At 41.1% G+C, this 12364-nt stretch overlaps 3 protein-coding genes across 3 annotated transcripts; all 3 read right to left on the bottom strand.

Moving 5' to 3' along the window:
• Positions 1-2269: 2269 nt before the first annotated feature.
• Positions 2270-3875, bottom strand: cbln18 (cerebellin 18). Its single transcript, XM_031860990.1, has 6 exons — positions 3776-3875; positions 3445-3630; positions 3183-3323; positions 3008-3096; positions 2830-2910; positions 2270-2420 (listed from the first exon to the last, which is right to left on the bottom strand). The coding sequence occupies exons 1-6, from the start codon at positions 3873-3875 to the stop codon at positions 2283-2285; spliced, it is 735 nt and encodes a 244-aa protein (XP_031716850.1). The 3' UTR covers positions 2270-2282.
• A 3742-nt stretch (positions 3876-7617) lies between these two features.
• LOC116390873 (complement C1q-like protein 4) lies at positions 7618-8670 on the bottom strand. Its single transcript, XM_031860991.1, has 3 exons — positions 8664-8670; positions 8179-8319; positions 7618-8048 (listed from the first exon to the last, which is right to left on the bottom strand). The coding sequence occupies exons 1-3, from the start codon at positions 8668-8670 to the stop codon at positions 7618-7620; spliced, it is 579 nt and encodes a 192-aa protein (XP_031716851.1).
• Positions 8671-9915: 1245 nt separating this feature from the next.
• Positions 9916-11900, bottom strand: LOC116390874 (cerebellin-4-like). Its single transcript, XM_031860992.1, has 4 exons — positions 11837-11900; positions 11588-11722; positions 10416-10556; positions 9916-10331 (listed from the first exon to the last, which is right to left on the bottom strand). Exons 1-4 carry the CDS (start codon positions 11898-11900, stop codon positions 9916-9918), a joined length of 756 nt encoding a protein of 251 aa, XP_031716852.1.
• Between the last annotated feature and the right edge of the window lie 464 nt (positions 11901-12364).

Raw genomic sequence — 12364 nt, forward strand, 5'->3', positions numbered from 1 at the left:
CACACACACACACACACACACACACACACACACACACACACACACACGTGGGGTTCATAGACGAAGCAGCAACAAATCAGATTGCAATCTCTGGCTTGTACACATTTTGTTTACTATACACAAGCCGGCAGCATTGCCCTTTGCAGTGTGAACAAAGCACATGAAGCCATGAGGTAAATGGTGAACATCTGCATTATATTCGCAGTGTTATTCCTTTGTGATATTAAGAAAATAACCTGGTCACTATCACAAAATACTTCTCTTGTAATCACAAGAAAAAATCTGTTTAGTTTAATCTGTCTTTAACATTTTGGTTCTGTTTTTTTAGTGGCTGTGGTCATCTCATTAAGTCCTGCTGCGATCAGCTGTAACTAGAAACCAAACATTCCCGTGTGTTTTACTGGCTGTGTTTTTATGTATGTTGTCACGATCAGGCTTTGCCTTGTGTGTCTTTGTTTAGCGTCACTCCCTCAGCCTAACTCCCTTCATCTGCTGCTAATCAAGCACTCTACCTGTCAGCCACTCCATCAGCACCAGTCTAACTCTCCTAACCTGTTCAAGTCACCTTATAAACCCCTGTCTCTCAGTCACTCACTGCCAGGTCATTGTTTGTGTTGTACCCGCCTCTCTGTCTTGTCCTGCTCCCGGTTTCCCACGCCTGCCTGTCCTGCTGGATTTGCCCTCTTGTCTCGTCCTTGGATTCCCTGTGTGTTCGTATTTCATTAAAAACCCTTTTTCTCACTGCATCTGACTGAGCTTGAGTCCTCATCATGCCCCGTGACTAATCACTAATGTGATTAATTCTCCTTTCATAGTCAACTCTGATGAAGACTTAAAACACCAAAATGAAAACAATTCAAATGAAGTTGAGTACAGTACACATTATATGTATTTCTACTAACACATTTATATATAACTCTAACTAATTTGCAATAGCAAAATGTGTTTTGAAGGAAATGCAATGCCACCCAGATTATGTTCCCTATTAACATCATGAGATGTTGTTCAGTTAATGAATCTAGTTGCAAACATGTTGAGATGGTTATGTTTTGCAACTCGCACGTTATGTGGTTTAGGGGAAAGATTGTACCTCGGTTTAATAATGAAAAATCCAGTCTTTTCTTGAGGTGCGATTTTCAATACTAAATTTAAATTTGTCTAATACTTTGGTTTATGACCCAGGACTTCTTGGAAAGTACTGTTACTGAGTTTATTATACAGGTGAAACAAGTCAATGTCTTTATGACCAAATGTGGAGTTTAAATACACTGTAATACAATGTAACTTTGTATCATAACAGTAAAGAAATGCTTTACTTACAGTTATTTGCTGTGCTATTTAGTAGACATACTGTAGATTGTACAGTAGCTTAGTGGAGAGATCGCTGCCAGTAATTTACTGTATTTAAAATTACATTTTTTTTCGCCAAAAATGCCCTAAAATACTCACAAATAGCATAATCAGCAATTTGACTGAGCAATGTTGTATATAAAAAATTGATACTTCCTTAAATCCTATGATCCTCTGAGTGAGACCTTTATCTCTCTGACAGGTGAAATTAACTTTATAGAAAACAGAAATAGTTAGTGGGAAAATAAAATTTTGGGAAATGTGCTCGTTCTCTTTCTTGGGGAAACAGTTAACCTGCTTCTCTCTCAAAAGGTTACAAAATCCAGCTCCCAGCTAATCTAACCCTCACCCGGCTGGAGCTTCATATTTAACGGACAGATATCAATCATCTTGTCTAACTCAGGCAAGAAAGCAAATAAGCATATTTACCAAAATGTCAAACTGTTCCTTTAAGTATGTCAGGGCTTCCTGCTAACTCATAGGAGTTAGCTATGGAATGACTGGTATGTCTAAAAGCTGTGTGTGCAGCATGAAGATGCTCCTAGGTCATGTGTTTATTCAACTGAAGGAATTCACAGCCCATCCCTGGTTTATATTCATTTGTAATAAGCTTCCATTAAAGGCACTTGTTTACTGTGATGTACTCACGGGCCAAATGCTAGCAGCGTTATGACTCCCAGATTATATCAATGCCTCTGACTGCTACCTATTTCCATTAATGGTCTATGTGTATGTCAATGTGTGTGTGTGTGCGGCAAGCTGAAATACATACCAAATTTAAAAACAAAGGCACATCACCTGTCAAATTAACTTTTATTATCTCCAAATCAAAACAATGTCACACTTGTTCCTCTGTACACAGACAGTTGTGTCTATTCACATGCATTGTATATGTTCTAATGATGCAAATACATCCGAACCTGTCTGAAAGTTTAATACTCATTCTCTTCAGCGTCGGGGTACAGTATGTAACCGGTAAAGATATTGTACTGCAGGTGTCCGCAGAGCTTCCTCCCGGACATCAGCTCAGTGTAGACCTGATCGCCTCGCTGCAGCTTCAGCACCAACACCTGAAAGAATAGACAGCGAACATGTCACGTTTCATGGAGCCATTAAAGTCGACGCTACAATGGGACCGTGCTTTTGCCATCAGGGATCCCTCGGCCGAGGAACGAGATGAGGCTCGCAGAATCGGCAATATCTTTTAAACCACTTTTTATTGCTTTTATTTTATGTATTTACTGTATCGATTGGTTTTATCGTTTCATATATTGTGCTGTTTTATCAGTGTTTTAATTTTACCTCAGTTTGTCTTGCTTTTGTTTTGCTTTGTCTGTCAAAACTCTGTTTTTAAAGGAGCTATATAAATACGTAAAGTATTTATTTCCCAGCAACTTACAATTTGATTGGTACATTTTAATATGTGATGACCATTCTTTTTACTTTGCTCTTAAACAGTCAGATTTTTTCGTATCTTACTTGATTGGCGGTGTCTTCAAAGTCTTCTCGGTTGTTCTCCCAGACGCTGACCGCCACCACTCCGTTCTTCATGAGCTGGACCTACAGATACGACAAAACACAAAAAATTAAGACTTGCGGTTGCCGGTAAACCAGCAGAATTTGTTCAGAAAGATTTGTGAAGCCTATCTGAGTTTACTTTATAGTAGAGGAGCCCATTCCTCCACACATTTGAGTAGACTGTGAAGGAGAAGACATAAACACCAGCACAAGGAGCAGTGAAGACACCTGGAGAGGGAGGGGAGGAGTTAGTAGAAAATAAAAATGGTAAAGCTTTCATAAATCATGTGTGTGTGTGTGTGTGTGTTTCCTACCCAATGAAGGATGATATCCATTCGCATCATTAAGACTGACGTTGGCGTAGGGGATCGGCACATTGGTATTGAAAGGACCAAAGCAAAGATTAGTGCCAGCACTTAGAGCCATGGTGGCTTTGAAGGCAATCTGTCTGTAATCTGAGAGTAAGAGAGAGATTTATTTGCACTGTACATAAAAAGTCCCCAAAAAAAAGATTTGTGAACATTCTAAATGTGTATCGCTGCATGCGTTGGTCCAAATCAGTGTACGCATGCTCACCTGTGAGCTTTTTCACTTTGTATTTCAGCGAGATGATATCGTGCCACAAGTATTCAATCCTCTCGTATGTATCCTCCTCTAATTTGAACATTTGATCAGCTACACAGCAGCAGCCACGCTGGTGCTGGAAAGCACAGTTGCAGTCCCATGTGACACACGGCCACTTCCTTTCCCCTTTCCATTCGACTGGATGGAGGAAGTGGCGAGAAAGGGAAAGTGAGACGTGAGAGACTTATTTCACATTCAGCATTCACGACAGACGTACAGGTGACAGATAATATGACTGTGTGGAATAGTGCTGGATGAAAAGGAATGAAATGTGTTGGCTTACGTGCTGCCTGTTTCAGCCCCTCAATGCCGGCGGACGGGAACTCCCCACGACCGCAGAGGAACTGCGACCCCAACAGAAACACAAGTGGTAATACAACCATCTGGAAAAAAAGAAGAAGAAAAAAGTTTTCAGTATCCAGTCATGGGTTAATATGCACCCAAACCAGAGAGGATAACTGCTCAGAGCAGTGTCACAAGGTGAGTTACATTTGACTTTAAAAAACAATCTCTTACAGTTTCTGTTCAGGAAATGTGACTTTGAGTAGTCCAACAAGTGGTTTCAGAAACATGTATAGTACAGAACTCTACTCAGACTTTATCCACTTTTAGCCCAATTTGCACTTTATGATTTGGTGTCCAATATACAAATAATTGAGAACAGCCATTTCCACTAAACAACACTGTAAGCACGGGTTTAATGATCTGCAGGCCTCTGGTTTAACAGCATTTCACAGATTTTATTGTGTAAGAACCTTCTTCACGTTGAAATACTTCCTTTAAATGCCGATTGAATGTTTACGTAACCGAGACTTTCACTTTCCGAGCGAAATTATCCTGGTTTTAATCTACATGTATGTACAGACAACGTTTAAACTACAAACCATCATATCAATACTTACTTGGAAACTGAGATAAATCTGCTCATAATCAGCCAAACAGGGCAATGTTAGCTATCTGCCCCTCGTTAAACAACATGGCACCAAGTTAACTCGTGGCCTTTAAAGAAATTCAAACATCCAGCATCTAGTGGTTGTACATCTCTTCACAAAGGCTTAAATTATCACATCTAATAATCAATGTTATAAAGGTAGACTACTCCAAAAGTGACAGGAAGTTCAGATAACACAACTGACTTTATTTAATCCAGGTGCTTACAATAATCCATTGATTTGTTTAGAGGTATTTCATCTAACAATTACTCTTTACACTTCAAACCCAACCTGTTTTTGTGGCACAAAACCTCATCGCTATACCCAATGATTAGCGGAAATATTTCAGTTAATTATTGGGTCTAATGATGGTGATTGACAGCCAGGGAGACCAATTAGTTGTTGTTTTTTAAACTGTATAATTTGAAACATAAACTTACTGTTTTTTGTTCCTCTCGCTCCTCGGTCTGAACGATTACGTCAAGTTCTTGTGAGTTCGTCAAACTGAGAGTACGACTTTTGAGCAGGGGATGGTTTTAGCTTCCTATTGATGCACTTCAGGCGATGTCCTCCCCTTTAGGAGGTAAATGATGCCTCCTCACATGTACACACGCACACACACACACACACACACACACACACACACACACACACACACACACACACACACACACACACACACACAAAGGTTTCACAACCAAACACTATCACTCCAATTCCTACCACAGAGAAGGGGCCACGTAATACAGTCCACTAAATGTTTTAGAACAAGAATTGATCTAGTTGCACTGTTGTATGGACGATAACAGCCGTTATTAGGACAGCAGTGTCTGATTTCCATTGTCCGAGAGGACAGCACCTGCCCAGAAATGTAATTTTGGAGAGCTTTGTTGTGAGGATATAATGGACCACAGACATGAAGACAAAAGAAGATGGCGGGAAAGTGTGATCAGTTCATGGCCTAGATCTGGGAACAAAATACGGCGTCACCCAGTTCTCATGCTGAGAAAGAAGGAACAGAGTAGTGCTGTTTGTTTCCATGTTTACTGTGAGAGTTTTTTAAATGTCCGTCCTGTAAAAGCTTTCTTGCCATGTTATCTAGATGTCATCTATCCATTTGAGGAGGAGAGAAGGTTATATCAAACCAAGTCTCTCTCACCCTGACCTGGAAAAAGTCATTCATGCATTCATCTTTTCAAGACTTGATTACTGTACCTCTCTTCTCTCTGGCATCAACGTGAAAGTCACTCTCTCGCCTGAAAGTAGTTCAGACCTCAGCAGCTCGGCTTCTCACTGGTTTTAACAGACGGCATCACATCACCCCAATCCTGACTTCTCTTCACTGGCTCCCAGTTCGTTTTAGAATTGATTTTAAGATTTTACTGATGACTTTTAAAGCAGGTTTATGGTCTGGCCATAAAATATATAGAGGAAATGTTGACCCCCCTATGAGGTGGGGCCCTTCTGGCTGTTACAAAGTCGAGGCTGAAAACTAAAATCACTTCTTAAAACCCATTTTCACAGACTGGCTTTTATGTGATGTCGTCACTTCACTGCTGTATTTTTATTTGATGATTTGACTAAATCATTTTACTTTATTTATCACCTCAAGATAGCACACCATTGATGATATGCAATTTTGGATTTAGATTTCATGCTTAAAAGAAAACCTGCAATTCTCAAAATGATGTTGCAGGTTATTCCACAAACACCCAAATGACCCAACTTTCCCTAATGAATTCAAGTAAGAGTAACTTATATGAACTATATTAAATTAGCGACCGTTACTATCATCCAAAGTAAGCTAGTATCACTTAGCTTCAATAGTAACTATATTCAATAGATAAACTATGCTTCCATCACATTACCTCATATCGTTGGCTTGTTTGTTATATTTTCAAATAATAGCATAAATAAAATAGCATGTAAAAATATAGTAAAAGTAACACATTTTGAATATTTTTTATATAATAATATTCTTATTTTTCTGAATATTTCCCTGAAGAATGGACAACCCGTTTCTCATTCAGAATCATTTAGCCGTCTAATTTTAGTTTTTTCCCTCACTGCTAAGGATTACTACAGCACGTTGTAGTGCCACGTCAATCTTCTTTTTTATTTACTAACGGCTAACGGAACGTTTAGCACACACAATGCTGTACTTTTATTACTTGCACGCTGTGTTTGGCTAACGGCTAACAGCTAACAGAACTTCCTGTTCCTCGCTGCCACTCAGCTTGGTGAGTTTAATTTTGCTTTTGGCAAGGATGTACAACGTTTCTTCTACGACGACTTGGAGACGATTGCCTCCATACATTGCCGCTTGTTTTTGAGTTTGAATGACGTGTGTTTTACGACGCCTTATAGGCTATTGGTGTCTCGAGGGGGTCTTGGTCAACTTTGGGTTGTATTCATTCAATCACACAATACACAACACAATCTCACGGCAGTTCGTGAAATAGTCATAAAATGTACAGGGACACGAAATGTCTGTTTTTGTTATGTTTTTCAGAACGACATTACGTTAAAAACTTGCGTTAGGTTACAGCAACAAAACCACCAGTTGGCCTTAAAATAACTATAGCAGTAGGGTTTAGGCAACAAAACCAACAGTTATATTTTAGCAACAAAACCACGAACAGTTAGGTTTAACAAACAAAACCTGGCAAATCTACAGAACTAATTTTAATATCACTTCCTGTTGTTCTGTGAGCAACGTTCACAGAGTTACAAAACTCTGAATAAATTGTGTTAATTAAATGTAATTGTTTACGTGTTATCAACTCAAATCCAAAGTTCATATCAAAAATAGGTCAGTTCCATTCAAAATGGTAAAACTACGGGCTATCAAGAATAGACAGCAACGCAAGGGTAATATTTCAATACTTTAATTTTGTCAACAACTTCTTCCATGTAGACACAACACATTAAGTCATCTTCAGTTGAAACAAAGTACAACTATAATGCCATCCTGCTTTGTTTAAGATCCTAATGTGTTTTCTTGTGATTTTGCAGGCTATAAGTGAATTTCTTAAAATCATTACAAGACATCATTTCAGCAAGAGAACACTCAAATTTGCATACATTGAATCCAGCTATGGTGGATTTAAAAAAAGATGTCTTCTAGCAGACTCTAACCTTGTTAGTATGAAAAGAGTTGAAACACAAAAACACTGCACCATGCGTCCCTAATTTATTCAGTAGGATAAAGGAGGAAGGCACTGAAAGTGTTATACTGGCTGCTGTTGTCGCATATGAAACATCCACCGGGCAGCTGGACGGCCACCATGTCCCCAGCCTTCAGGTGAAGGGCCACGACTGTAGTGGCACTGTCCTCTTGGTCTAGCTTATTTTCTTCTCTGGGTCCTGCCACCAACTGGTTGTTAACCAGCAGATTGGCACAGGCGGCTATTCTCCGACCAGGAGCACCAGCGTCACTGTAGACGGTGAGGGCGAGGCTGTAGACGCCAGAGTGTGGAACGGTGAAGACACCGGTATCCGCGCTGTAGCCATTACCCAGGTTGATGAAGACGCGTTTGTAGGACAGGAGCTTGTCGAACTTGTAGGAGACATGGCATATATCTGTGTCATCGATTTGAGTGGCAGAGAAGGCGCTGCGGCTGGCTGGAGATGCAACAAGGGGAGACAACAGGTTAGAATTTTAAAAAAACAAACAGAAGTAGATCTCATAAGAAGAAAAGTCTTCTTTAAGATGCTTTTATAATTGCACGCGTATCTGCTTTGTGTAACTCACCTTTCACTTTGTCCAGACTGTGCTTTGTTTGTCTGTATTCCTTCTCCAACGTATTCAAAGTCGTGGTAAAGTATGTCGTCAGCCTGTCCATCTCTTTCAACATCATACAGCACCCACAGGAACCCGAGTCCGTAACACACTCTAAAACACAAAACACACACACACACACACACACACACACACACACACACACACACACACGTGAATACACTTGCAGATGAGAATAAATGCAGACACGCTGATTATGCGCCAACAATTCCTCACCACTGCCTGGTCCGAGGGTCGGAAGCGGTCCCCTGGAGTCCCAAGGAAATGGAAGGGCCGCATGCAGCAGACAGATCAGCACAACAGCTGGGGGGTAAAAGCAAAGGCATGTAGCATTAAACCCAGAAGGAGCTTTACACTAGTTGCCTGCTACTGTATTGTTTGTTGTATTTGTTGTATGTCTGAACCAGTGCTACCTCTGTAAACGTACTAAGTCTCACCTCTCATGCTGACGGCTTCAGAAGGGTGGAAGGTGTGATAAAGTGATCAGTAGAGGAAGTATCACAGGTATATATATTTTTTCTCAGAGCCCCTCCCTTCTTAGGTTTTATTCATCCTCTTCTATTATCGCTCCTTCTCGCTTTTTTGTTTTTGCCCTATTTTCCTTTATAACCGAATAACTGAGGATGTTTTCCTCACCAAGTGCTGTCACTTCCCCAAAACATCCCACACACCCTCCAGGGCTTTGTGTGTGCAGGTATCACCTATATCGTCTGTAGAGAGCGGTGTCAGTGCATGTAGTTTAGAGAGCTGCGTGATAGTTTTTTATATGCTTTGCTGATCTTAACGTGTAGAAAAATCACTAAATAGCTCAAATAAGTAAAATAATTGTCTCAGGCAGTTGCACTGTTTTCCTGTGTAGATATACTACTTCATCTAATGTTAGGCTATATACTGGTAGAAGAGGAAGAAGAAGAATTAATAATCTGCGGGTACCAGATCACAGAGAGTGATGTTAAAAAATGCTCTATTAAATATATAAATATATAGATGTGTTATAGATCACATCTCATTTCTCCCTGACACTATACAGATTAAGACCCTAAAAAAGGCCACAATAAGCTTGAGTTAAAGTTGGACTATAGTCTTTAAATACATATTTTAACAATATGTATTTTACTGTACTTAAACATGTTTGTTACGACTCGTATTTCATCTGTCTGGATGATATGGCATCCGTTTATATCATCACTTTCTATGAGTGAGGGTGATCAAACTGTAACTAAAATGTGTCCTAATGTGGTTAAAAATGACTTCAATCATAAAACACATCCTAAAATGTTATTTAGTTTTGTAAACCAGTACACAGTATCTTAATTATTATTATTTTGCCAGCAACAACATCCCCAATGTGAGCATTACTTTTATTTCTTAAGTGGAGATTGAAACAAATTGACTCAGAATGCCAACTAGTTTGTTTGAAAGTTTTGTTTATTTCACTGGTCAGTCTCAGAAACATTGATTTTCATTCAAATTTCGAGCACAATTTCCATCACATCATCCCAGTGGTGTCAAAGATCAGCTCTTACATTGAAAAATAACTTGATTTCAGGAAGAGTATCGAGCCGTGATGGAACAAAACAAACAAAATATCAGATAAAGATCAATGGCTACAAATCAGTGTAATCTAACAGACTCGTCAGTATAGGGCAAGAGTTGGTACAAAGTCCAGAACAGCTACGCTTTGCAAACTTAGCAGAGATAAAGCAGGAAACCCGTGAAAGTGTTTAAGTAGCTTTGACGGTCACAGATGAGAGATCCTTTGGGCAGGTTCACCGCCACCTTGTCCCCAGCCTTCAGTTTCACCGACACAACAGCAGTGGCACTGTCATCGAGGTCCTGGCTTTTTTTCTCCTGGAGTGTAGCCACCACCTGGCTGTTAACTGCCAGGTGGGCTCCGGGGCCAATGACGCCATCGGAGTAGATGGTGACGGCGAGGCTGTAGACCCCAGAGCGGGGGGCGGTGAAGGTACCGGTCTGCGCGTCATAGCCATCGCCCAGGTTAAGGAAGACGTGCTGGTATCTGATGACCCTGTCGTCGGTGAACGGGCCGAAGCAGTCGTCATTTTTGTTATCGTGGAGAGAGACGGAGAAGGCACTGCGGCTGGCTGTAAAAAAAAAAGCTGATCAGTTTTGTTCTTTTAATGTAATATAATTCCGATGAACTGTCGACCCCGGTTTGTGTTTCTCACCTCTCATATCATCGAGGGCCATCTTTGAGTTCATCAGATTCTTGCTCAGTTCTTCTACGGTCATGTTGAAGAACGACTCCATCCTCTGCATCATCTTCTGCATCAGACAACAGCCACACGAGGCCTGATCCGCACGACACACTGCATGCACACACACACACACACACATATGAATATGACAGATGAGAGTACATGCAGATTCACTGAGTGTATCGACAGAAGGGATAGACTTAGTATTTCGTTAACAATCTCTCACCATAGGGTTGTTCTTGTATTCTTGTGGATGCGCCTTCATCCCAGCTAAACGGATTCTTCAAAAAAGCTCCATGCAGCAGACACAACAACACAATAGCTGGCGGGGGAAAGAGCAAAAGCACACATACCAGTAGACCTGGATAAAAACTTTTGCATTAGTTGCTATTGCTTTTTTCGAGCAATAAGCCAACTCTGGACTGCTTCTGTTTCTTTTGTTTTTTCTTATTTTGAGGTGTAAGCTTCAATGAAACACCTTTCACAAGTTGCAACTTATATCTCGTCTCACCTCGCATGTCGATACTGGTAAATGGCGACGGCTTCAGAAGGATGGAAGGTGTGTAGACTGCTAGTGAGACAAAAGTCGTGGATATATATTTTTCTTGGAGCCCCTCCCTTGTTACCTCTCTTTTTAATTCCTCCTCTTTTGGCGTCGCCCCTCCTTGTTTTTGTTGTTGTCTGCCCTATTTGCCTTTAGAAGTTTATAACTGGAGATGCATTTCTTCATCACTAGAGGCTCTCATTTTCTAAAAAACGCACACACACCTGCAGGGCTTTGTTGTTGATAACATCCAGGTATCAACTATCACCTGAGATGAGGTCTGTACTGTATGTGGAGTTCAGTTTTCTCATCATCAGCATAAAGGCAGTCCACAAACCAATGGGTGACGACTGTGGTAAAGGCCATTCACGTTCTTGAGTCGGCCACAGTAGTTGTCCAACAAAATCCTACACGCTGCACCTTTAGGAAATCCTAACTATAACTGTAAATTTGATTCTTCTTATCCTGTCATGTCTTATCTTCTTCTCTGGGTCCTTCCACCAACTGGCCGTTAACCAGCAGACCGGTACAGGCGGTCAAGCTGTTACAAGTGGAACCAGCGTTACTGTAGACGGTGAGTGTGGAACAGTGAAGACACCGGTATCCACGCTGTAGTCATTAGCCAGGTTGATGAAGACGTGTTGGTAGGTGATGAGCTTGTCGGAGGTAAAGGGGCCAAAACAGTTAATATGTTTGTTATCGGTTTGAGCGGCAGAGAACGCACTGCGGCTGGCTGGAGGTGCAGAAGGGGGAAGAGAAAAACATAAAGCTATACAGGATTGAGTGTGTGGGAGCTGATGTTTTGATGACTTCCATTCTCTTCCAGTTTGTGTCACACGTGTCTCACCTCTGACATTGTTCAGGATGCTCTTTGTTTCTGTCAGTTCCTTCTCCAGCTCACCGAGACTCATGCTAAAGAACATCTTTATCCTGTGGATCATCTGCTGCATCACACAGCAGCCGCACGACGTCTGGTCCGTAATACACACTGAACACAGAAACACAGACGGGTGCGGGTGAGTGTGTGCAGACACATTGGCTACGTCCCCTTGAAAAAAAATCTCTCAACGTTTTCCGCGGTGGGATTGACGCCTGCATTTTCCGCCTTTTCTCCAGGACTAATCCAGGAATAATCAGCAACCTGGGCCTTCACAAACAAACACACACACACACACACACACACACACACACACACACACACACACACACACCCTCCAGGGCTTTGTGCTGTAGATGTAGGTCAAGTATCATTTATCCTCCGAGGCCAGTTGTCCGAGCGTTCCCATCAGCACGCAAAGAAATAGATTTCCTCTGTGATGCAATGTTGTTTTGTGCATCAGACATAAAGTTCAGTTTGCTGCGCCGAAAATACAGT

The sequence above is a fragment of the Anarrhichthys ocellatus genome, unplaced genomic scaffold (genome assembly GCF_004355925.1).
Source record: "Anarrhichthys ocellatus isolate YVR2014 unplaced genomic scaffold, GSC_Weel_1.0 scaffold24, whole genome shotgun sequence".
In the NCBI taxonomy this organism is placed as follows: Eukaryota; Metazoa; Chordata; class Actinopteri; order Perciformes; family Anarhichadidae; genus Anarrhichthys; species Anarrhichthys ocellatus.